Genomic DNA, 26762 nt, shown 5'->3' on the forward strand with positions numbered 1-26762 from the left:
TGCTCCTGCTGTGTAACCCCTTTCCACACAGAGATGCTTGGCAGCCATCTAGGATTGTTCCTGCCAGATATACACCAAGGGGTGAGAGATAGTATTCGTTGCAAGGGGGGGCAAAAGCAGGCTCAGTCTGAAATTGCTTTTACACATCATCTTGTTTTATGTAGTGCAATTTATCAATATACAGGACAGATGAGCTAGCTTGTCTGTGCTGCCAGTCTAAGGTCTACAGGTATTATTATTAGGAATAATTTCCACATGTTACTCTTTATTCTCCTGTATTTGTTTCTGCTCAGGTTGAGGAATGGTTCTGTAAACCCTCCTTTCTTGTTACTGCAGCTCTCCAGATAATGATACAATGCACTCATTTGTGGATGGGTGTAGCTGTATTGGTTTTTAACTCACAGCAAAGAAATGCTGAAGCAAACAAGCATTCTGCATAGGGTTAATATGGTCTCTGGGCAACCTGAGTTCTTTACAGTTCTGTACGTTTTCTTCAATAACACAACTAGAATTATACTCTCTCAATTATACAGCTGCAGCAAGCAAAGCTTTGCCTCATTTGCTTGTTCTATCCCATTGCTGCCATGACCTCAGTGTGGCACACGAGGGAGTGTGATAAAGCCATGCAGTGACACAGGCCTGATCTGCCCAAATGCTGAGGCAGATTTTGACCACAGTATTTTCCAAACCACTTCTGTGGATAACTCACCAAAGTGCACAGGATATTACTGGCAGCATGATGAGTCAGTCATGGACCCTTCAGGATTGAGATGAGAAAATACTATGAAATCGTAGGGAGCAGAATTGTAGGAACCCAAAGGGAAGAGCACCCTATGAAGAGTGCTCTCATTGTAAGGTGCTTTTCCAGTACCCTGATGTTTTGTTGTGAAAATAGCTCAGGAGCATCACTGAATAGGATGTCTATTTATTCATGATCACCACCAACAACCATATGTATGTGTATGTACTAGAAATTAACTTTGATTTAATTGGATAAATTTAATTCACAATGACTAAGCAGAAATAATTTCATTTTTCCATGCTGGATATTTACGAAGTGGTGTATGTCCAACCACTTCTCTTTGGCAACAGAACCCATGCCTCAGAGCTCTGATGTGGAGATGGTCTTCCTTGGGGAATTCAGATCTAGGACTGGGTCTGAGACCAGTTTCTAGTTTTAATTACTGCTACCAAAATAAAAATCACTCCCACAAAGCGGATGAAATCCCACAACAGCAGAAGGCCTCTTTAAAGCTTATACAGACATAGGCCTTGTGCTGACCTCTGCACAGCAGAAGCCTCTGTTGCTGGCCCACCTCCACAGGAATGAATTTTGTCCAGAAAGCACAGTGGAAAAGGTTCAGATTAATATTAGGCTAGGATTTTAATATTGGGTTGCACAAAAGTCAAGAAAATAGTTTAAAAATAACAGAATATAATTGTATAAAAAACCTGTGCAGAAGTACACCTTTGTCTTTTTGGTGTTGATCTTATAGCACATGGTTTTTACCTTTTGTGATTGTATTCTGTGTTACTAAACCTCATCACTTAGGAGTTGATTACTTGCCAATCAATTTGTGGCTCCATAAAGATTTAGTAAGTTAAAACTACTTCGGTTTACATTCTGACAATGCAGGCATTGTGTTTTATTTTCAGGTGATCCTTTCTTAAATAATGGCTGTAAGAAGTGAGCGGTGCTCTTGCACATTAATTCAGCACTGAATCAATTAACTACCTATGCATGCTATTTTGTAACAATACCTCATCTTTTTCAGTTAATTAGGCAGCATGATTAGCACCATATGTGTTGTATTAACAGGTCAGTGCATCATCTCACTGCAACTTAATCTAGGAGATGGATCTGAAAGCCTTAGGAAAAGAACAATTTACCATTCCCACCTCCAAGTTCCAAGTTTGGAATGTGATCAGCCTGATGTTTCATGAAAAGAGGTTAGTTTTGAACTTGTCTTCTATATAGATTTTTTTGCCTAGAAATGTGAATTTCCGCTTGAGTCATACAGGTTTTGTAACATGGTCCAAACAATCATTTGCGTAAAAGCTACACAACAAAATGAGAAAACTCTTCACTTCTTACTCCACGTTGGTCAATTCGTATTTATCATACACATCATTTTCTTCTCCTGGCTGAGTATCTGAATGATGAATTTCAATAAGAACAATATAGGTCATTGCTCCAAGTACACCTCCCAGCATAGGTGCAACAACAGGGACCCACCACCAGTTATTCCCAGCCCTGTAAGACAAAACAAAAACAAAACAAAAACACACACAAAAAAACGCCCCCAAGAATTATTATTATTTGTTACTCTTTTGAACACCTTACATTATATTTGGCAGTGAACAAATATGGTGGTGTGACACTCACTGTACTGTAGCACTTTCTATTTTGTCTTTATATTGTGACTGAAATGCTAAGTAACAACTACCAGGTATGTTAGTTTACGTGCTTTACTTGCACCTTAGAAAAAAAGGTCTCTTGACTGCATGTCTGTTTTGGGGGCAGGAGATAGCTTCTCCCTTGTGGAAAATGGGCTTCATTGACTTACAATGAAGTGAACTGGGATGTATTTATTGCACAGCAATCTTCACTGATGCTGTTGCCAGATGCTCATGAATAGGTTTTCAGGAGTGATTCATGCAAATATATGTTGCAAAAATGAGTTGTCTCATCTGCATGGAGATTTGCAGGTTTAGGCCTGCAACAGTAGATATGTTGTTCCTCTTGACAAGTATAATAGATTATACTTGATTTTTAGTATATTTGCCTCAAGGAATGTAATAAAAATCATGGTGAATGTAAAGTGGGTTATATTTGACTAGAGTGGTGAAGATTCAGATTTCATGATGGAGTGTCTTATGTCTAAGTTTATAATGTGGGACCTTTCAGTTAGAAGTAAATAAGCAGTTAGAAGTTTTATACACCTAAAACTTTTATCTTTTTTAGAATTGCTATGTTCAGTAAGAAAGTCCAACATATTGGCTCCACTAAAATGTTTACATTCACTTGGCACGGTTACTAGGATTTCATTTTAAATATGTAGATTTATGAACATTTTTAAAGAAACAAGTTCACCATGAAATGGTATAAAACAACAGCAGTTGCTTTATGCAGGAGGCTTGGGCTTGTAGAATTGTTCTCCCTTTCCTGGGGGTCCCCATTCTGACAGTATATCACTGAGTATCAGTTTCAGAGCACAGACTTTATTTACTGGCAGATGAAGGTGTTTGATTCAAGACAGGGTTTATGAACAGAATACATCAATCTGCAGTGAAAACCCAGACACCTCAATTCCATGCATATTGAAAATAAGAGAAGTAACTTTTTTTTCTCCCAGAAATACAAAGGGACAAATTAATATGTGAGAGGAAGTTTGCAAGAAGCTGCCAGAGGAACTTTTCAACTGTAAGGATTATTATTCAGCACTCAGTTGTATAGATTTATGCTCAAGTGAACTTGTGGTTACATCACAACACAGGAATGGAACTGGGCTGATCCCACAGTGCCCTATTGATGATAATATTCCTTATTCAGAAATGGTTTCATTGTGTATGTTTTTGCCTTTGGAATTAGTTAGGTCTTGCCCTGAGGATATAAAATAACTCCTGATACTGTTCTACTGAGTTGTTTAGTGATGAATGTCTATTGAGCTCATGAATTTCTGGAACAAGCACGGACTAAGGTTTTATTGAATTAATCAGCACAACAAAGTCTTTATCAAGTAGTTGTGTGTATTCCTTTGTGTGTGCCTGCCTTTGTTCATGGGCATATAATGAAGGTGTTTCTTGGCAGGTTTCTTTCTGGGCTTGTTCCATGAACTGACATGTGCCTCGTTGGCTACTGCATGACCTTCTCCAAATCATGGCCTGTATTTGCAGCAGCTGCTGTCAGCTGCACTTCAGCCAACTGGGTGGAAGGGGGAGGGGATTGAGAGCATTGTTGTTAACCTGAGTCAAACGGTGACAGACACCCTCTGCTAACGTAATGGGTGTGAAGTCTTTATCGAGGGTGTTGCCAAAGCTGAAATGAGATCAGGACTCAGCGGAGTTGTGAGTTTCCATGACACTCAATCCTCCTTCATTGACACAGGAGCACGAACTCTTTGTGACAAGCAGAGGCAGCTTCACTGAAGTAACCTGAGTTCCCTTGTGCCCTACCTTTAGCTGCCTTACAGCTCTGCTGCCAAGTTAGCAGGAAAACATCCAGCTATGTCTTTATCATAATCAGGTGTGTTTGCTGTCAGGCAGAGCAGGTGGGAGGAGGCATGGGCACAGGCCTGGCAAGGGGGGTTAACTGCAAAAATGTCTAGGAAACTGCAGTGGTCTAGGAACTTTGGCCATTTTAGACTTGCAAATACATTTCTCTTGTAGCCAGCTGCTGCGGGATGGTGAGATAACCCTGTTTTCTATAAGACATGCCAGGATTATTCAGGTGTTCAGCTGTGTGGAAGCTGTCTGGCTACTGTTCCACACTCTGGCAAGAATGCAAAAGACTTGCCATCCAAATCCCTGTGCAGACAAGAGCTGCGTCTCCTGACCCTTTCCAAAATGCAGTTTAGTTTAGTCCGGGCGACTTGTCCCCGGGGCTGGCAGCCACGAGGTGTCAGCGTTACCGCGGCAGAGGAGCGCTGGGAGGGAGCACGGCAGGTCCCCTGTCATTGCTACTGCCACTGCCACTCACAGCCAGCCTCGGCAGAGGTGCAACGGAGCCCGCAACGAACCAAGGCTGAAACATGCTATGGCTAGCTTCAAATGCTGCTGTGAAATCTTCTTTAGAGCTGTTTCTCACTTTCTCGTTGCTACTTCATACTCTGTTACGCTTGTCAAAATCCAGAATTCTGGTAGTTGTACCCAAGCTCTGACTGTTTTCTCACTACACACAAAACTTCAGTGCCCAAAACTTGTCTTAAGCTTATTAGAATATTAAACATGTGCTTAAGAGAGATTCCTGTTTATCTCCATGGTTTTAGGACAAATAATTTGTAACATTTAGGTCTCTAAATTGAGCAGTTGTCTTTACTGATGGCACAGTTGTCATTGGTGACACCTGCTCCCAAAAAGTAGGAGAGCAGTTTGCAGGAGCAGGCTACAGTTCTGACTAGGCCTGTTTCATGTGAAATGGTGCTCTCTCTAGGGTGCCAGACAGACACCCTTTCCAGCTGCAGTGGGTCAACAGCTTCTAATGGAGCTTTTAACCAAGACAAAGCCAGTTGCATTGGCTGGGGTAAATGCACCATGCAGAGAACATGATAAAGCCAGAATTTACTGGAAGGGCAGAGGGGAACTGATTATCTCAATGTTTAGAGCATTTAGTTGGGCTCAGGGTGTAGAGACTGTCATCCTTTTCTATCTGATCTGTTCCAAAGTGTGGCTTTCCTGGTGGTCCCTACCTGCTCTGCAGGCAGCACTCAATACTTGCTGGCAGAGTGTGACAGAGAGTGACTCAGTCATTGTGATGTGCTTCCATCCTCACTCCAATTGATGCTCTGTGCCTCCCTTGTGTCACTGTGGAGGTTTCATGCTTAGGTGCCAGTTCCTGGGCATGCCTTACTAGAGAGCTTAAGCACCTGCCTCACGGTTGTGAATTCCAGGTGAGTTGAGACATCCAGTGTTTAGCTGTCAACTGTTGCTGCATCACTTGCAGTTTCTTATGCACATGTAACACCAGCAAAGCATCAGGCAGTTCAGGATCCTAGCCTTTCCACAGGATTCAGACTTTCCTCATGGCTTGTAACTAATCCAAAGTTTCCAGGTACCTATCAGAGCTCCAGTTCTTCCTAAGTCCCACCTGGATCTGTGCTGTAAATAGATGAGAACATATTCCTGTTGTATCCTGTTCCCTTGAACTTGGTTATATGTCATGCCTAGTTTTTTGTATGAAAAAAGCTTTCCTGCTGCTCTCCTCCACTAAGGCATGTGATTTGTGTAGATGGAAGTAATAATAAATACAGATTATTTGTACTTGGTGAAGTAACTAAAATGAAATCTCTATTAACCAGAACTCTCTAGTTGTCTATAGTATTTCTGGGGATTCCTACTTGTAAATAACTGGAAAAACAAACTATACAAAAATAAGCCAAAAGACCTACCTCCTGGTGACAGATTACTCTAACTTAGCTATCCCAGAGTGCCTCTTAGGCTGGATATGTGTAAGCTGTGGATTTGATATGCAACTCATTAGCTGTGCATTTGGCCAGCCAAGACTGCATGTGCGTGCGTGCGTGCACACATGCACAGGGATTTGAGAGTGCTCTGAAATGTGGGAAAATGAAGGAAGCTTTCTTTCATTTACTCCTTTGCTCCTAGGCAGGAAGTCAAGCTTTTAGATTGTTATATATTTCTGCAATAACTCAGTAGTAATAATAGGCTAAATCAATCTGATGTCTGTGGTTTTTTTTTTTTACAGTACCCAATGAATAGTCTCCAGCCTAACTAACAAGAAAAGAAAAAACTCCTGCATTTTCAGTGACCTCTAGGAATCTCTAATATTTTCGAAAGGGTCTGCTTGAAACTATGGTTGATATTAGAGATAATGCATGCTTCATTTGCCCTAGAAGCAGGAAATCTTTTTTACAGCCCAGTTTCTAGAAGATGTCTGGCTTAAAGTGCATGAATAGCTGCTTCTGGTATGCAAAGAATTACCTATATGCATATAAAGTATGACTTGGTACCATGTTGAATCAGGATTTTTCCTAGAAAGCAATTTTAGCCAAGGGCATTTTACTTCATATCCAGGCATACTTACGTGAATACTTCCATCCCCCATCCTGCAATGGCTGTGAAGAGCCTTGGGCCTAGATCCCTGGCTGGGTTCATGGCACAGCCACTGTTCATTCCCAAGGAGCAAGTAAGAACAATTATAAGAACTCCTACTGCAATTGGCTCCAGGCCCTTTGGTACGCTGTTATTTTTGGTGTCAAAAATAGCAAATATAGCCAGAAGAAGAACAGCTGTTGACATCACCTGGCCAATGCAAAGAAAAGAATATTGAATAAATATGTGCAGATTCTTTCCAATAATGAAAAGAGGGGCCATAGCAGCTGTGGATTGTGGTGGCTTAGAGGTGGTATTTAGATTTATCCCACTATACAGAATAGCAAAATTTGGCACCCAGTGCCTCTCTACTTCATAGTAATGAGAAGTTTTGATACCTGTGCTGAAAGAACAAGACAGTAAATGTGCTGAGGATACTTGGAAAAAAAAATCTGCAACAACCTGGTGTGGAAAGAGTAGAGGATTTAGAAGGCATCTCCCATGTAAGGTCTGATGCTTTGTTTCCACACTTCTTCCTATCAATTTAACAGTTCAATGTACTTGATTTTGGGCAGTTCTGTTATGCCAATACAATCAGTTATGTTTGATATAGAAGTATTTTATGTGACTATACCTTACACTGATAAATTAGACTAAACATGCACCTTTTTATCCAGGCATTGTATAATGTAAGAAAAAAAAGTGAAGTGAACAAAGTCAAAACTGGGCAGCTAAAAACTTAGGAATTACCTAAATTAAGGTTGCACATGTAACTGTAGCATGAACTCTGTATTGAATATGCTAATTGAGCTGCTGAAGGAAATGTTCTTGGAATTAATTTGATGGTAGTGCTGCTCTGCTTAAATCAAATGCTTTGTAAATGTTGATTTTGCTAATCATTAACTTAGGGGAAAAACAAAAAAGTTTCAACAATCAAAACATTCAATTCCCATAATGATTTAAAGAATTTGAAGTTTGGGGAGGTTTAAAAATTATTTTTGTCAGCTGGCTTTTCTTGTCTTAAAATGGGCAAAAAGATCTTATGGGAAAGTCAGTTGACTGATCCAAAGGAAAAATCGGAACTGTCTTTCTTACACAATTTCAATACAGTGTTTAGATTTTTTTGAAGCCAGATTTCAATATCTTCAAATCCCTTACATAAGGAATTCCTGTGCTTCAGCAATCCCTAGTTTTTTAGAGCTTACTTATGCAGTGTAGTTATTTCAGGTATGCCTGAAGAAGACAGGTAAACTGATTAGAAGTAGATAGAAGATCTGAAATTTTGTTTTTCTTTGTTGGATATGTGAGATTAGAGGATACAGATTAGAAATACAGTGGAGATTTTCTTCGGTTTCAGTCATTTGAAAAATAACAAATATTGCAAATCTATTTGTGAAGAGAAGGTTAGGAAGGAGATTTATGGTAGCAGAAAACTCAGTTGTTCAAGGTGTGTTAATCTGGCTGCTTAAGCATTACTTAAGGAATAACAGGTCTGCAAAATAGGCTGTGTTTTGATGTAAATGGACATAGCTCTGCTAAAGTTTATGGAGAAGCACTGATTTATACTGGGGAAAATCTCTTTAATGCAATACATACGAGCCATGCAAAGTGCAACAAGTAATATGATGCATGTGGAAAGAACAACTTGAAATTATCTTGCTTGTAAAATATGACTAAAACGTAAACACACCGCCCCCAGCAGCATTGCATTCTCATTGCTCTTGGACAGTGATGTATGACGTGGTGAGAGTCATCATACCTGTTAGATACATATGCATTTTTTTACTGCTTGGTTTTACAGTTTTCAGTATGTTTAAATTGTAGAATCAAGACAGGAAGTGTACTTACCTGATCTGCAAATCCATTTATGAGGGACAGATAGGGAGCTGGATATGTTGCAAAGATGTGTGCTGTTGCATTAGGTCCTGTGACTTGAAGTGTTCCGTTGCTATACTCCATAAAGGCATCTATAGGAAACAAAGATTACCTGGTTGCACTTCTCCATAAACATTAGGTTTTCTAAGACTAGAATATATGTGATAGGTCTGTGCAGTTCATATTCCCAACTGACACTGATAGTATTTCTGGAAAAGTAGCTAATGGATTTGATGTGATATACTAATCATACTCTTCCTGCCTCATCTCTCCTCCTGTGCCCTGAAGTACTTGTTCTATCTATCACAGCTTTCAAAATGGGGCTGTTTTTTCTGCTGCTCATTGCTCCAAATTCTTCACTGTAAAGACTATTCTGAACACAGTTGCATTATTCTGTAACAGGTGCTATATTTGGCATGATGCCCCCTCAAAATACACAGCATCCTGATTGTACTATTGTGGATTCCCAGCCACCAGGAATTACTACTATAGCATTTGACAGTTGTGTGGTGACTTCTGGGAGTGAACTCTCCTGAGAGACCTCCTCTTCTACAGGAGTTTACATTTTTCACTCTGTGTGGGCTTTACACCCAACTGCTACACAGTAGCAGTTGAGGCTAGCCCCAAAACTTCAGTCTTAGAATATTTAAGTTAGTTTTTATATATACAGTAAAGATTTGTGTATATTGCATGTACATGTATATCTATGTTCATATATTTCAAACATATTTTAAATAGTAGAATATGACTTCTGTGTGGAATAATTTGCTGCCTTGGCAATGCTAGAATAAGATGGAGCTCTCAAATCTGTATAGACAGGTATGAGTAACAAATGGATCCAGTGATTAGGTGATACTTGTGAGTAAAGAAACAGCTTCCCATCTCTCATGAAAGTCATGATTACTACTGGTGCTGAGCAAATCTCTGACACACAACAGGCATTTTCCTTTTTTCTCTCTTGCACCCAGACCCAGCATTGACTGCAGGCATAATCCCCATAGGAGAAAGGGTTTGGAGGAGGTGGGCTCAAACAGTAGGAGCACAGTTTTGGGGTATGTGATTGAAGTAACTGATCTGAGTGGATTCTTCAAATCAGGGAGTGTGTTACCAAGGTTTTTTTTGCTTTGTGGCACACCATGTAAAATAAACAAGTCTCAAGGGGTAATTTTTAATTATTTTTCCCCCCTTTTTCCATTCTAGTATGACCCCTTTATCGCTCAACCTGGAGTTCATTGCTTTGGAGAGCTACCTTTCTAGGGTGGTCTGAAGTTTAGTCAGGAGGGACTTGATCTCATATCCTGTAACCTCAATGAACAATGTTGGTGATACTTGCCTACAGGCACTTGGATCAGGGCTTTAATGTTTCTAATTTGCTTGGAAGATGAATAGTCCTGTATCCTGGCTATTAGGTAATTTAAAATACTTACTGAGAAATACATGATCTCAGAGTATCTGATTTCCCATGAATAATTTTTCTAAATTTCAGAACGCTTCCTGGAGTATTAATGTTTCAGAAAATTGTACGATACCTGCAATGTTTGAGCCTTTTTTTCCCCTTCAGACTCTTTATCCTTCTTCCTTCTTTATGGCTTTAGATTCAGTCCTGCCATTAGCCCCGTGTGAACAGAGTCCTCTGCCTGCTTGGCATTCATTGAAAAATTGGGGCCTTGGAGGCTGCCTGACCTCTAGTTTGTCCTGTGAGCGTGTTTAAGGTGTACTCACCGTAATAAATCCCAAAGACAGCTGCTGCTCCAACAAATGCTCCCAGGAGTTGTGCTAATATGTAAATTGGTAATTTGGTCCATTTTAATCTTCCAGTCACGCACATGGCTAATGAAACGGCTGGGTTTATGTGACCACCTGAAAAATAAATCACAAAATAAGTCGTATGTGTGACTGAGATACATGAGAACAGGTGAAGAATTTGTAAAAATGTGGGTGCTTTTGAGCACAAGACTAGTACATACTTTTCTAGATGTTATTTTGCAATTAAATGCTGACTGCAATTAAACTGAAACAAGTTGGACAAAACTGGGGGGTGGGAGGGAGCCAATATTCACCAAGATCCTGCTTCCCTCTTGATGTTTGCAAACCGTGCTGCTTATCAGAATGCTGCGCTAACTTTTCTAGAAAAAGCCTAAATCTGCCCTGTTGGTTGTGATGGGATATGCTCTAGACATGGCCCCACTCAAAGGGCTTTTGTTTTTTTTATTTTTAAGGGAGGATTGGGGCAGCAGAATGCTTATTCAATTTAGCAAGCGCATATTAAGATGAAGAACTATGACTGGCTTGAATCATGTATCTTGAGACAGATCTGAAGTCCCCTGGATTTAAGTCATGTTTATGTCCCTGTCTTCAACCTGAGGCTACTGAGGAACTCTGTTTTCATGAAGATAAAATAATTTTAGGGTGGTGCAGCATCATGCTGACTGCTGGTGAGCTATGCCCAGATGCTATCTGGGGACAGCAGTGCGTAGTTCCTCATCACACCTTTTCATCAAGCTCTTACACCCTCCAAAAAGGTCCATGATGAGGAAACTGATAAACTAGCTGTGTTGAAACAGTTTTCTATTTCCTGTGGAATTTCCTTCGTTTGCATTTACAAGTAGCTACACCTAAATTCACACATGGAAAAGATTTCAGCAACATTGAAATTCTTTGTGACAATTTTAGTTTCTAAAATATATTTATTATCAAGTCACATGCTAGTTGCTTCCCTCAACATGTTTTATCAATGTGGAAAAAAGCATTGAATGCTTTTGGAAAACATAGTTTTTTACAAAAACACAATTGATGCTTAAGAAATAGAAACTGCCAAATAAATGAATGAGACAATGCTCCACAGTGAAAGTACAGGAAAACCCAAGTTTTGCAAGGTCATGGCAGATCCATTGCTTACCTTCCAGGTGAAGTCTAATTTCAGCCCATATGGTTATCAGAAAAAATGGCCTTTGTCTTAATAAAATAACTAAAAGAGCACGACCTTTGTCTGTCAAAGGCTAGTGATGGAGAAAGGGCCTCTGTGTACAGTTTCTGTGTTTGCTTGCACTTTGGGTCAGCAAGTCACTATCTTATGAAATCCAGGCACCTTTGATACATAATGAACTGACAAACACAGATAACAAGCTGGATAAAACCTTCTTTGTATCACTTCCAAAACTCTGACCTAGTAGCGCCAGTCTTGAATTAATTTTGAATTCCTCACTGTGTTTCAAATTCTTTAGCACAGAGCAAATAGATGGATGGTACCTTATTTAACAGCCCTTCATATGAATTTTGATAAATTGTTGTCTTGTCTTTTGTTCTTTACTCTGGCTGGAATGAATAATTTTCCCTTCTTTCAACACCTGATATTTTTCCCCACCTGTGTATAATACAGGCTGATTATGATGATGGTCGGGGCAAGTCACAGTAATATTAGAGATGTCAGATCAACATGAAATCTGGAAAGAAGTCTAGTTGAGGGCTGTCATGCTGGCATAAGGGAGTTAAAACATTCTTGGTTCCTGTGCCACTGGTAGTTTCCTTTTTTGTGAGATTTTTTTAGAAAGTCCACTCTGGACAGTGTGTTCCCCATTCTTTCGTAGTTCCAGTGATCCTAGTAATGTTTTGTTGTTGTTTTTTTTTTTAAATGCTAAGTTGGAAAAAATGGTGGGAAATTATCTAGAGATCGAGGAAAATTAAATTGAAGAAAAGCAAAAAGGGGGATTTTCCTAGATAAAAGTGCTCAAATTCACCGAGTATGTTTTATGTTACCATGAATTTAGAATTTCATAAAGAACTGATGCAAAATATCTTAGCAGTACTTAAGCTTGAGACATAATGGCCAAAGAGCCACAAAATTTCCTAACAAATTCTGTATAGGAATTGATATTTTAAAGTGTCCACTAGTAATCAGATGTTGGATAGTCACATCCTATTGAAATATGTTTCTATTCTTTCACAGAGAAAATGCACTGCGTGCAGAATCCTTTGTCATGGGAAGAGCACAGGAAGCAGAACCCTGCAACATCTGCAACTGCTCTGCCCTGCTGGGACTGAACTCGTAATAGAGTTTAGTATCCCTTAAAGATGCAAATGTAGCACAGGTTAGTGTCTTTACAGGGTTTTTTTCCATGGTATTACAGTAGAAGAGTTTTCCTGACTCCATGTAAGCTAAGAGCTGAAGCTAAAAGTTGTTCAGAAAATAGGAACGTACTGCCACATTGATGTGGGGTGTGAAGGAGCTATTCTGCTGTGTTTCAATGACAGTAACAAGACTGCCTGTTTTGCAGTACCTTGAGCACTTTATAATGTGAGCTTAGAAACCTTTTCATGCATGGTGTCTCTGTAAAATAGTGTGTAAAAGAGAAGAGAAATAGCCACAGTAATTTCTGCTATAGCAACTATTTATAATGGCCTAATTATACCTAGAGATATGTGCTCAGATCGACTTTACCCTCTTTATGAATGATAAGAAATTCCTCTAGGAGAACTAGAGTAAAAGGGCACCATTTGCTTTAGGAGGGCAATATATACACCACATACAACACAGTATTCTGTATTATAACACATAGTATTATGTATTATTACATTCATTGTTTTCCACTTTAAAGGGAGAATTTAAATGTTAAAAGCAGTTATGCTAATGTTTCTGGTATTAGCTTGGCCCAACTGAATGGTGGAAGTTGGAGACAAAACACCACCCACTATGGCACATGTAGACACACTGGTTAATTAGCCCAGCTACAGAAAAAAGAGAGATTCCTGACCAATGTATAATGAGGAAATGCTATAGAAAAAAAAAGGAGCAGTGCCAGTGCATTGGCAGTGTGTCACAGAACGTGTCTCTAGTACTGATCTTTTTGTTGTTTGTGCTGTCTGTGATCTGCTGCTTCTACGAATAAGCAAACAGGCAGGAGCAGACTTGCTACTGCCTGCTGTAGGACATGGAGAGATAAATTGTACTCTTAAGGCAAGTCCTGCTCATTATACCCATTAGTAGGTTGTTCTGCCTTCTACTTAGCTGGCAACTATTTGAGCTGGTGACTGCTAGATTCTGTATGTTTTTATGGTTATTTCCTTAAACACAGTGCCTGTGCTGGTCATCTCTGTTGACGGACAGAATTTTCCAAGCAAAACCAAGCAGATTTCTCTTTTGCACAGACCATTTTCCATGCAAGTCAGCTGTCTGCCAAGGCTTGCACATTGTAGTTCAGATCAGAGTTTAATGGAAGAAGTTGTCAAATGCAAAGAGCAGAAGGAAACAAGAACACAAAAGATGTACTAGCAAAACTCTGATGCAGACTCTGTTGTAATGATGCGTATTATTGCTAGATACAGAATTGTTTATATCAGGAAATGGAAGTAATTTAATAAGGTAGCCTTAAAACTGTGGCAATAAATGCTATATAAGAAAAAAAAAAAAGTCTCTTACCGGAAACCCCCCCAGACACATACACTGCTATGGTGACTGCCATTGCGAATCCAACCGATATTGTCATGGGCCCGCCATGTGCTCCTCGGCTAAGGACAGCCTGGCCCACACAGCCACAGCCAAGTGCCTGTGTTTTAAAACAGAAATGTAAAACCATGAGCACATCTGTCAAATGTTACTATTTACTTTGCTACTCCTGTTGATGTCCAGGTATAGCTGAAAATGTTATTAAATATTGAAAAAATGCTAGAATTTGAGATGAGTGGTGTGTGTGCTATTATTACCTTTGCTGCAATGAATATTTGCTCTTTATTTTCCCCTACTCTGTGACCAGGAATAATGTCTGCTAAGAAGGATTGTTCTCACCCCAGAAAACAGTTTTCGAGTACAATTGTGGGATACAGATCAGAACTTGTATCCTGAACAAGATCCCACAGGCTCTACAACAAATCTCTGCATCTGAAAATGAAGAGGGAATTAATTCTGTGTGGTAAGTTTTCAGTTCCCGGTTGTTGTTATAAGCAATGAAAACATTACTGTGAAAGTTACAAAAGATGGTTTAAAAAGCTTTTAATATTTAATGCTGAAACTCTGGAATGAGACAACTCTCTGGGGATTAGAATGTGTGTTACTATTTTATGCTGCCGTGATATCACATATTGCTCTATCAAAATATGAACTGTTAGACCTTAATATTGTTTATTTAAAGTGGATACAGTAAAAGAGAGAGAAATTTGGAACAGGCAGGATGATCCAGAGCTATGCAAAAAGAATCAAGACTCAGGGCAACAAAAGTAAAAATCTGAGCGTTATGGACCAAGGCAAAGAAGACATGTTAGGGCAAATCCTGGTGAAATAAGGCAAATGTTTTAGCTTTATTGTTCAGACAGATGTAAAAATAACTGGTTACTTACACTTCAAAGTGTTAATTCTCCGTTTGTCATACTCAGCTAGCTTTCTGCAAAAACTGAGAGCTTGATGTGTTCTACGGAAAAGGATAAGAGCTCTGTGCTTATCTTCAGGCACATGTTTAGGTCCTCTAAAAGTTGGTAGGAAAGATTTTCAAAGGTATAAAAGGCTTTAGTTTAAGATAGACTAGCAGATCAGTTTCTGCTAGAGATGAATTTGTGTCTGAAAACTTTTTTTTTTTTTTAATTAATGCCTAAGTGCTTTGCTGAGTAAGGACCCAGCACTCTATGGAAGTTCTCAAATTATATCTATAGTCTGAAATCTCTTGCTTCTCTGCAAGTGATCTGAATCATAGCGTTTCTGGGATGTGACTAGATTTATCTTGAGCAAATTTAATTACTTCAATGTTAACTTGGGTATATTTTTAATATATATATGTATTCCTCCTTTGATGGACATGGGAATCTGATTTTTTTTTTTTTTTTCATTCCATCTTAGCCAATGCAATTGCCTTGGTTAATCTCCTTGCTTTAGTGTTCTGCCATTACTGTGTGTCACCAATGACTATACTGTAAATATTCTTCCTAACTATACATATTCAAATACGTTAAGTTTAGTTAATTTATAAATACTTCCAGTTGCAAGGCAGTTGTGTTCAGAAACTGCGAGGTAGTGGGAAGATTTCTACTGCCTTAGAAATAAACTGTACCAAAAAGATTTAGTGATTGAGATTTAACAAGCAAGTCCTGATAGAATATATGCAATTGAAACAGGGAAAGTAATACTCTTGTTTCCATTATTTCCCCAAGGGTTTTAACTAATACTAAAATGTGGCAGAAAAGCTCTCAGTAAAATTATGCTCTTAACCAGCTTTGCAAAGCAGAGTTTCTGCCATAAAAGTGCCCTGAGAGTGTGTCATATACCCAGGTGCAGTTCTTGCCCTGAGGTTATAATCATGCAAGCAAACAAAACACTGTCTGCTGCCAAAGTGTTACAGCTGTCAGGTTACGTAAGGGTAGGGTGGTGTTAGATAGCAATAGTTTATTGGCTTGTGTAATTGAAAGTTACAAGACATATTCCAAGCTGTAATCAACTGCTGTGCAAGGGATGACATGTGCTTACATTAGGCATTTTCTCATTGCTGTTCGTAGCGCTGATTTAGCAATTCTCACAGCTCAAAGGCACATACAGATATAAAACCAAAACAAGGTACATTTCAGTTGTCTGCAGCTGAAATTACGTTTTTTTAAAACTTCACAAGACAATTCAACTCATCTTGTATTTATATGTTTAAATTAACATGGAAAGAGTGGGTATACTGAAATTTATGAAGTTTAAGATCAGGGCACGAGTCTAAAGGAGGTGCAATTAGCTCTGTCCTTAATTTCCCCCAATTTCTCAAAGGGAGTGTTCTAGGAGTTGCACCAAGGAAGATGTAGTTAAAGATACAGCTTGGGCATGGAGCAAGTTCAGTAGCCTGGTGCACATCACAGGGAAATACACAACTCCAAATGATCTGGTTTTGTGCTAACCAGTCTCAGAAAAATGCATTTGCAATAAAGTCATCCAAGCCAGCTTCAACACAGCTGCTCTGGCTTCTGGCTCGGGGAATATTGCTCCTGTCCAGTGAATGAACACTACTGCAGGCACAGTCTGTGTGCCCGTTCTGGGATGGGGAAGCTGGGAATGGAACCTGCAAACCCAAACCATGTCACAGGAATATTTCCTCCATCTGCTGTCATTTTAAGAAGGAGTGAGAAAACAATTTTCTCATACCTACTATAGGTAGGTTGACATAACTGGAGACTACCACCTAATTATGGAATTTCATGAGCAGCAATTTAATACCCTATGAATCTTGCTTGGCTGAGTCAAGACCAACTAGATCATCAAGTTGTAACTAAATATTTGAAGTTTCTAGGCCAAGCTCAGCCATCAGATTCACTCACATAAACTCATTGACTGAAGCCTATGGAGTTGATGGGGGTTTAATTTGCAGTAGAATATAGCCAGATCTCTTCATCTTGTCTTGTCTTATCTTACGGTTTCCAGGTTTTCACCTTAGCAGGTGTCTATAGCCTGATCTGCTTAAATTTACTGGAGTATCTTCAGTACTTTTGGCTCACAAAGTAATTAGATTACTGTCATAAATAGCATGTTTGGGTGTGAAATTGCTGTCTGCACATACTCTGCCAAAATACTTGCCTCATAGATATTAGATCCTTCTCTTTGTCTTGCATAACAGAGGAAAGGAAAACAACTGACTTCTAGTGAGCATCATGTTCTGTTACTCTCTGGAAACCTGCAGAACTTTATCCCCGTCATCAGAGAGACTAAAGATAATTTTGTCTCCATCGGTGCTATTTTCAGGATTTTTGCAAATGCTTGTACTAGCACTTTTCAGTGTAAACAGGATTTCCTGGAAGATCTGAATACAGAATTTTATACTTTTTTTTTTTTTTTTACATGGCCTGTAAAGCTTTGGACATCTTAAAGCACATTGCTTACACAAAAAGGCCCCTTCTTATTGAACCAAGTCTCCTGCTTTCAAGAGGTGTGGAGACAATGATGTGTCTTGTACATCACCAGGTGTTAGGCTGTGGGGAGTTAACATACCTACAGTGGGTAACCATGGGTGTCCCTGCAGGCAGAGTGTGGCCATACAATTGATGAAGCTCTACACAAATACAAGAATTCAGCATGCTATAAGGAATACAGAGTCAGCAGTTAACAAAAATTATATGTTAATTATAAGCTGTACACTTTTAATAAGGAAACACTAGAAAAATAGTTCAGAATTTCTGTTGTAGTTTTTGGGACAGAACTGTACTTAAGCACAGCTAATTATGAAGAAGCTCCAAGGATCCCTCCACCAAATCACAATTTTCTGTAAGGATGCCTTTGTTCAGGGAAGGCAGCACCCCTGCCCCTTTCCCACGCCACACTCCCACCTATGTTCTCCTACTGTTCCCCAGACAGGCATTTCCTGCCAGCCCATGACTTGTCTGTTCCCCATGTTCAGCCTGGCTGGCCCTGCAGCACTGCTCTGGACTCTGCCGCTGGAGCGTGTGTTCCCGTGCAGTGCTGTGAAGGGAACAGGCTCCCAGGGGCAGGGCAGTGCCTCGGGCTCCAGCTGTGCTTGCCCTCAGTGTCCTTCTGCTATGCTCAAGTCGCCCTTTCCGAGTCTGCAGAAACAGAGCCATATTGCTGGGACACTCAAAAACATGGGAGCAAGCTCTGCTATTTCACTTCTCAGGGAGGCCTCCATGACTTCTCCAAGCAGCCAGACTTTGCACAGCATATTTAGGCCCTGAACATCAGGAATACAAGCTGGAAGAGTTAGAGAGTCCCGTGGGGGTAGGGATAAGTGTTTGCATTTGTCCTTCACTACAGGTAGGGATCTCATTGACTAAAACTGCCATGAGACCATTAGAAGGTTGGTTGTGTTTTTCTGTAGTCTTGTACAGTTCCTCCAGCCCCCCATTAATATTTCATGTACAGATAGTTTGGGTGTTGCTTATTATACTGTTAATAAACTTTTCAGATACGAGGCTGATTACTAAACTGATGGTGTCCTAAAAGTCTTTAATTTGGAGTGTATTTAAGAACTTGCTTTCATTTCCAATCTCTGAAATGCTTAAGCAGATTTGCTACAAAGCAAATCTTTTACAAAAAATGTAAATGATCTGTTGCATTTCATAATAAGATGTTTTATAATGGATTAGAAGCTCTTTTCATACAGAGTCGTTTTTGCTATTGTTGTCTGACATGGGCTACAATTCAGACTGGGCTGTTAAGCATTCTTTCAATAGGGACAGTAATGCTAGCAGCAACAAAAATAGAGACACAGTAGAATTCATGGCATTAGCTCTGCAAGAACTCAACTTGCAGGAAACTCATGTTCTTCCAGGAAAAGAGCAACCCTCATCCAATTTAATGTTTAATATTTGCTACCTTTTGTTAACTCAGTACTTAACATTTTTCAAGTGAGATAAAGATATACAGCTTATCAGTCAAGTAATTTTTAAATACTTTTAAAAACACATGGCTCTTGTTTTATCAGTAATTAAATATTTTGTTGGGGATGGGGGAGATTTCTGTACATTACAATTTAATCAAACTTGGAGTAATAAAAAAATTGCTATATCCGTTCTCCTGATGATCTCCTGGGACTGAACCAATATCCTCTTGGGTTCAAATGGATTTGCCTTTATTTTGTTCAAACTTGCTATCTAATAAAATAAGGTTTTTTTTTTAAAAAAAAAACTTTATAATTTAGTTAATTAAATAGCATAGACATAAGCCTTAAAATGATTGCCATTTTGAAACAATCTTTTAATGCCAGAAAACATTACTACTTGGGATATGAATGTAAATTGAATAAGGCTTTGGATGGATTGTGTATATAATGCTCTTCAAAACATACAAAGATCTGTTTCAAATTGCTCTGTGGGAAAAATACGGTGAAAATGTTGAGGGACAGACTATGCTGTGTTATAAAAACTTATGCTTTTAAATTTTAAAGCTTGAAATCACCTAGAGAGAATGCAAAGGTCTGCGTTCTCTCATATTTTATTGTGATTAATATTGCACTCTTCATCCTGAAATGCTAAAATGCTTTCCTTTCCTGAATTATATAGGGCAACTGGTTTGAGTCAGTTTCTTCAATGAAGTTTATTTCTCTTGCTGAGTATTCAGGAGACAAAGGAAATATTTCATATTTGGATACAAACTTTCAGGAGGGAAACATGGTGTCTCATAAAGGGGCTAGGAAGAAAAGATTCAGTAAAGGAAAAAATTCTTACCTGGGAGCTCCTGGAGGAGAAAGAGAGCTTATTCAGATGCTGCTTTCCTCCCAGGTTACTCATTTGTTCTTAAGCTGAGATGTAGATATGCATCTCTGCTTTCTCCTCTACACCAACTGAAAAGCCTAAAATCTTTCTAAACTCTTAAAATGTCTTTATTGTCTGTAAAAGTGCTTGAGGAGCTGTACCATTCAGAGAGTGCAGGGGCAGGCACTGCAATTTGTGAGAAAGGATGTTTTCTGTCCTCTCTTGGGAGTATAAGGGAATGTGTATCTTTTCTGTTAGTCTTTCATTTGGGTGCAGAACAGGGTGGCTTGATCTTTGCTGGGCCTTGGTGTTTGGAGGTGCATGGTTATGAGTAATTAAAGCTTCAGTATGTTTTCTGTTGGAAAAAAAAGCTGAATGCTTTTAGTAGTAAAGAAGCTTTTGAGGAATGGGTTAGAAGTACTGAGCGAAGTTTGCCCTTTAAACTGGACCATGAATTGGAGAGCTTGCTAGAATTCACTTTTAGTCAGAATGGTTTATTGAAGATATAAGCTCACTATGGCATAAACTACATTTATTTTATTCTTGCCAACTGTTTATGACAGTTTTTAAAAGTTACTGTGTTTATTACCTTTTCTTTATTTGGCAAAACTTCTGAAAAAACAGCCTGTAAATTTGTGTCTGTAAAATGTGAATTTACTTTTTGCACACTCAATTGAATGTTGGAAGGATGTGAGTCTTCTGTGAGGCTCAGGGAGAGTGCCTGAACTTCAGTCCTATAGATGAAAACTTTCTAGAAAAAATGCATCTACAGAAAAAGGTCTTGGAAAATTAAGTTCAATTTACTAGAATCTCTTTGTTAAACAAGGAGAGCTTGAATTATGTTGGGGCTGATGTTGCAGAGATTAGGATAATTATCTTTTAAAACTCTCATGCAACACAGAATGAGTCACTTGAAAATTAAAAATGTCATATACTGAAGTTTGTATTGAAAGCATAGTATTTCCTGTGACTTTTCTGAATTATTTGCTGTAATAAGCGTTTTGGGGTAGAAGAACAATTAGGTAACCTTTCAGTTCTTTCATATTGCTAACTATTCAGCGGAATTTCATAATGACTTCAGGGAAACACAAGTGTTTTCTAGAAAAAAAGAATGTTAATTGATTTTGATAATAGAAAATTATAGAAAAAATACCGGTGTGCAAGAACACCTTGAACTTCAGCACAACTAAGGGTCTTTATAACCACTTAGACTTCTGGTGGCAATGCTGATATATTGCAGTAGAGAGAAAGAGGAAGAGTTTGTACATCTTCAGCAGAATCATTAGCAAAAGGTCATGCTGTTAATATATATACAGCTAGTACATTTGCAGAAACAGAAGGGGCTCTGAGTTGGTGATGGCAAGGAAAAGAAGCATCTTATTCCTGTTTTAGTCCAGACCAAGTGCAGGATTAAATTCTATGACACTAGATTAATGAGTGACTTCTATTATTCATTGGTTGTACTATGGCATTGCTGCTAGAGACCCTAACGTATGGAGCTCTGTGTCGTTAAGAACCACTTCTTCAGAGTGCAAACATTGCTAAGGCCCCATGGTATTTGTAGCATTATATAGTATTTCAAAAGCTATTGAGTGACATATCAAAATACCAACTGTTAATATGGTATAATAGCCTTTTATCTGGCTTTGACAAACTTAGCTTTGCTGTCCAAGAGTGAATTATACAAGATTCTGTACTCCAGGAAATTCATTGCTGATGGCAAACCAGGTAGCTGTTGGAGGCTACTGCTATTTAATTTTGTACTTTAAACAAAACTTGCTGTAAGCAGTTTCATCCTATACAAAGAAACATTCTCCCTTTCACAAAAATTTAGCCCACAAAATTTCTTTCTTTATTACAAAATTACTACTTAGAAATTTTAAATTATAAAAATTTAAGGAGTGAATGATCAAAACTACGTTTGCTTTCATGTAATGAGGATTCAAATGCATGTTTGGAATATGGTATATATATATAACTAATACATTATTGTAATTATCACGAGCTGGAATGTAGTGCCACGAAAAATATATGGATATTTTATTTAAATTTTAATCTTCTGAAATGAGCAAATCCATGGAATGTCATACTTAAGGATCTTTCAGACAAGACTAACTCTGCAACAAAGCAAGAATGATAATTTACATAGTGAAGTCATCAGAATATGAAAAAAACAAAAATATTTTGGTAAGCAAAGTTAAACATCCTTTTATCTCATTGGTTGGACTGTTTGCAGCATGGGGTATCATGCGATCAGTTCGTGCTCATGCACTGCATCCTCCACTGTCTGTGCAAGGAGCTCCTCACCTCCAGCTGGAGACTAAGCTTTGGGGCAGGAATAGATACACTACCCCTTTGTCTTTAAATGCTAAATGGAATATGTTCATTTCAGCAAGGGGATCATACACTGCTCTGGACTCGGGAAATGCTAGCTCCTGTGCAGCTCCTTTCTGGGAAACTGTCCTTAGTAAGATGCTTTTGAGAGTGGAATTGAAATGCAGACTATGCTAGCTGAGCAGTAGCCAGTAAAGGAAAACATGTGGCTCATTCGGTTCCTCTTTTTGGAACCGTTTCAATTCAGATATACTTAATGGTGTAAGCCAGAGGAAATCTCATTTTGTTTGAGAGCAATGCAGCCAAGTTTTAAAGGGGAACTATGGACAGAACCACGATTAAAAGCAGTGAGGCAGCCGGATAGGTGAGTTCCAGGCACACTCACTGAAGTCACATAAACTATATACCTGGTGCAGTATGGCTTTTTAACTCTTTTGGGCTGGCACCCAGATGTTGTTCCCCAGAGAGCTCACAGGAGTCCCAAGAGGAAATGTACTGAACCAGGGGCCATGCTGGAGAACAAAAAGCTTTTCAGAGAAATATTTCTCAAGTGAGGCCTCAGGGGCAGCCCCAGCTACAGAAGGCTGAGGCTGGATCAGAGCCTGCAAAATGTGTGCACACTAGCCTCTTGGTGCCCTGCTACAAACCAGCAGGTATTCTCCCACCTCAGAGACCTGTTGTATAGGTGTGGGTTTGAGGGAACCCACAAGTGGGTTCCAGACACACTATGTAAAGCCCACATTACTCAGTATCCATTTCCTGGAAAACAATTCTATCCTTTTCCAGTGTTCCTTGAAAACTGTGTGGGTAGATTGTGGGTTTTTTGTGGATTTATTCTACATTACAAATGGCACAGTTAAACTTTGCAGCTTGGGGGTTTATTGCATGACAGCACCGAGGTAAGGACTGAAAAAGAACAGGAGTTTACAAATAATCTGCAAATAAAAATACTCAGCACAGTGCATGTTCCTCATTGCCTGTACTGCAAATGTAACTTGGTTATGTTAAAATCGCATCCCTGTTTGTTTTATAGAAATCAAATAAGAGGTGAGGAGCAACGTTTTCTCAGCTTGATGGAACCTTACAAAGTGAATACGATATAGTTCAAGACAGTAACCAAAAGCTCAGCGTAACCAAACCACATGCAATTTGCACTTGGTTTTGGACTGTACATTTTGTGTTTTCTGCCCCAAATTTTGTTTCAGAGTGTAATTACAGAAGCTGTGCTTTGTCTTGGGGAATAATTCAAGGCTGGATACTGAAATAAATACTTGTTCCCCCAGTAGAATAGGTCTAAGAGTAAAATAGGCTAATCACCGGCAGGATTACCCAGGCAGGTGCAAACAGCAGCTGTTCTGTATGCCATTGTATCCACTTATCCATCAGGGCACATCCAGGTTCCCAAACTTCAGTGTTTCTCACTGAACCCTCAGAGGTTGAAATGAGGTGCTTTGATAAGCAGAAAGAGAGGCTTGCACAGGTGATGTCTGTATTATCAAGGTGTGCAGTGCAAGCAGCTGGTTCAGAGAACCTGACTGTGGACATTTCAGGAGGGATTATGTAGGAGTATCCAGTCTGATCCAGTGGATTGAATATCCATGGATGGTCAGCATATTTGCTGTGATTCTGGATCTCACCTTCCACTTCAGTTTAATCTGAAAAAAAATCAGTTAATGTGCTCTGGACCATGCTGCAATATGAACCACAGCATTATTTCATAAGGATGACCAAGAGATGTTATCCGATCTGTATACCCAGTGAGTTTCTCAGTACCTGTTGTCTCAAATCTGTTCAACATTGCAGGCAGAGCCCTCCTCTTCCCCCAGGTGAAGGCTTGGTTTTTGCCTGATGAGTAATTCAACTTTCTAGATGACCTAAAATTAATTTCACAGTTTGTATGTTTTTCAGTTTGGAAAATAAGTTGCAAGGCTTGGGAGTTACCAAAGATGGTAGTTTAAGGTCATAACAGTATGTGGTCTGTGATTATGTTCTGCAGAAAAAATAGAAATAGGTGATTTGAGGGGACAGAATTTCACCCAGCTAACTTTCCAGTGGTTCTAGGCTGGTTGCAGGCTTAAGTATGGTTGCTTAGCACTGATCTGCAGACAGAGCATGTGGGTAACAGAAAGGTTTGTCCCTGCCTTGCTCCCTGGCGCAGGTGCTCCCCACAGGCTGTAAAACCCATCACAGTGACATGAAATGGCTTTCAGCAAAGATCTGCATCAGCTGTGCTGTAGGCTGAGAAATCTCTTCTCATTTTGTAACAGGATTAAGACACAGTAATAGGATGGTGGAAGAAAGCTATCTCTTCTTTTGCATGCATGGTGTCTGTTTTTCCAGGATTTCTGCCCTCTTGACTCAGCAGAGTGCTGATTTCATTAGCTCTAATTTAAGTTAAAGGTTTAATATTTGTCTGTTCTTAAAGTGAAACTACTTGCTTACTGTCAGAGTGTAAAAGCAATAGCAAGAAATAACAGCAGAAAAGTCCATTTCTTCGTAATAAATGCTTTGTACCTGCACTAACTTGTGCAGTCTAAACGTAAATCAAGATACCCAGGCACTGAAAACATTGCAATTTAATCCACGTGAGACTCTTCTCTGTTTTAAGCCAAGGTAGAAACTGGAATGGGTTTAAAATAGAGCTGAGAAATGCAGTCGGACTCTCAACAACGATTTTGTGGCTTCATTTTCTACTATATTCATATGTTGAATACTTTAGAAAATGGGCTCTGGGTTTGCATTTCCCTCTAGTCTTGTGCAGCAGGACATTAAATAATAGCATTTGTGGCCTAATCTGCACTTTTATACGTTTTTTTCACTTGCTTAATTGCATTAATGGTAAGAGGAGGAGGATGGTCTTGTGGTGAGGACAGAGTACTGGAAGTCAGGTGATCTGGGTTATATTCAGAGTTCTGCCAGAGGCTTCCTGTGCAGTCTGCTGTAATCAGGTTTGCTAATATATAAAATGAAGATAATGACATTTCCCCTCCTTACCAGGGTGTTGTGACACTTAATTCATTAATGTTTGTAAAGTGCTTTGTGCTCTTTGCTTCTAAATGTGCTCCTTACTGTAATAATGTCTTATAGATGATATTAAATTTGAGAATAATGTTACTTTAGTGCCTCTGCACTTCAGTTGGCTGAAGTGTAGTAAAAAACATTATTTCCATGTATTTTATGAGCTACTGGAATTTTTTAGACCATTTACTTGAAAATTAGCTAATACAGTTACAGTTATAAAATGTCAGTACTATGCCCACTTTTTTTCTGTCCTTTCACTATGATGAAATATTTAGTAATAAGCAAGACTGTCTTGTTCAGACTAAAAGGAGGAAGAAAAAGTTTGGCATAAATACTTGGCTGCTTGACTTCCAGCTCTGCTATTCAGCCTGCTCTCTACCCTGGTAAATCACTGAACAGCTCTGTGTCCCAGTGCAAAATGCAAAGAAGAATTGAGCAAGAAAATAAGTAAACAAACCAAAACAACAACAGGGAATTTAGGTATTAGCCTAAATTGTAGCAGCACTACAGGACCAAGCAACTGTATAATTAATGTAGCATAGTTAAAAACAAACAAAAAAATAGTTAACTTACAAAACCTCTAAAGGTTTGACAATGCAACTTCCACTAAATTAACTACAAATCACACGGCTAAATCTCTGTATTGCACAGGAAAAATACTCAGCTAAAATTCTCTTAACGTGCAATACAGTGTGTTTGCTTAAGCAAATAGAAGTTGTGAAAGTAGAATAAACTGCTGAGGTTTTTAAAAAACAAGTGATAGTATTACTAACATTCGTTATGCATATCTGGATTTTTCAGAATGTGGTAGTTCACTGAAGTTCTGCTCCTATATGAAATACAATGCTTATCAGAAAAGTGTAATATATAAAGTTATCTGGTTTTAATAGCCAGTGAGAATTACATCAGGTGAAGAAAAGAATTACAAACTTACCATAAATAGAAGCAATTCATTCAAGGCTGTACAATGTTTGTCAGGCAGTAACCAAGCTGCTGGTACAGTACAAGAAAAAGCATACACGTCCTCTTACAACCACTGTCCAACATGACATTAGTAGGAAGAAAGGAAAGCAGCTGACACTTACTATCAATATAAAAGTTCCCAGGAATTCTGAGAGGGCTTCTTTAGCCAAGCTGTTCTTCAAGGCAAATTTCTCCTTTAAAGTGCTTCTGCTTTTCCGGCTCATTTTGGCTTCCTCTATTGCTCTGGTGCCCTAGTTACAAATACACACAAAATTTGCTCTGTATTCGTCCCTGCTTCAGCTGAACTTTGACACTTTTACTTATACATTGAAATATGAGATTTCATCTTGTACAGCCAGTGAAATCATCTGACTGCAGGCAGTGACAGAACCAACTCAACATGCCCTAACAATTCATCATGAGTTTTCCATTCTGTTCCTTCTCTGACTACACTTCTATTTATACTGGATAGATAATACGAGTAAGTTCACAGTCAGAACTCTTCTCTTTTTTTTCTTGCAGAATGGATTAATAATTACCTTTTCTGCTATGATGCACTTTTTTTTTTTCTCTCCCAAGCAAAAATGAATAAAACGTTGTTCCTGTCACCCTGATTAAAAAGAAAAACCAAAAGAGAAACC

The 26762-nt window shown here is 39.0% G+C and overlaps 1 protein-coding gene across 3 annotated transcripts; it reads right to left on the bottom strand.

The window, feature by feature from the left end:
- Positions 1-1359: 1359 nt before the first annotated feature.
- AQP9 (aquaporin 9) lies at positions 1360-26598 on the bottom strand. Of its 3 annotated transcripts, none has more exons than XM_051629016.1 (7): positions 26244-26337; positions 26093-26151; positions 14063-14189; positions 10369-10506; positions 8620-8738; positions 6764-6981; positions 1360-2254 (listed from the first exon to the last, which is right to left on the bottom strand). In XM_051629016.1, exons 2-7 carry the CDS (start codon positions 26093-26095, stop codon positions 2092-2094), a joined length of 768 nt encoding a protein of 255 aa, XP_051484976.1. In that variant the 5' UTR covers positions 26096-26151; positions 26244-26337; the 3' UTR covers positions 1360-2091. The 3 variants fall into 3 exon arrangements, with proteins under 3 accessions (XP_051484976.1, XP_051484977.1, XP_051484975.1); XM_051629017.1 differs by having other exon boundaries at positions 26093-26148; positions 26244-26309; XM_051629015.1 differs by lacking the exon at positions 26093-26151 and having other exon boundaries at positions 26244-26598.
- Between the last annotated feature and the right edge of the window lie 164 nt (positions 26599-26762).

Source organism: Apus apus, chromosome 10, assembly GCF_020740795.1.
Source record: "Apus apus isolate bApuApu2 chromosome 10, bApuApu2.pri.cur, whole genome shotgun sequence".
NCBI classification, from domain to species: domain Eukaryota; kingdom Metazoa; phylum Chordata; class Aves; order Apodiformes; family Apodidae; genus Apus; species Apus apus.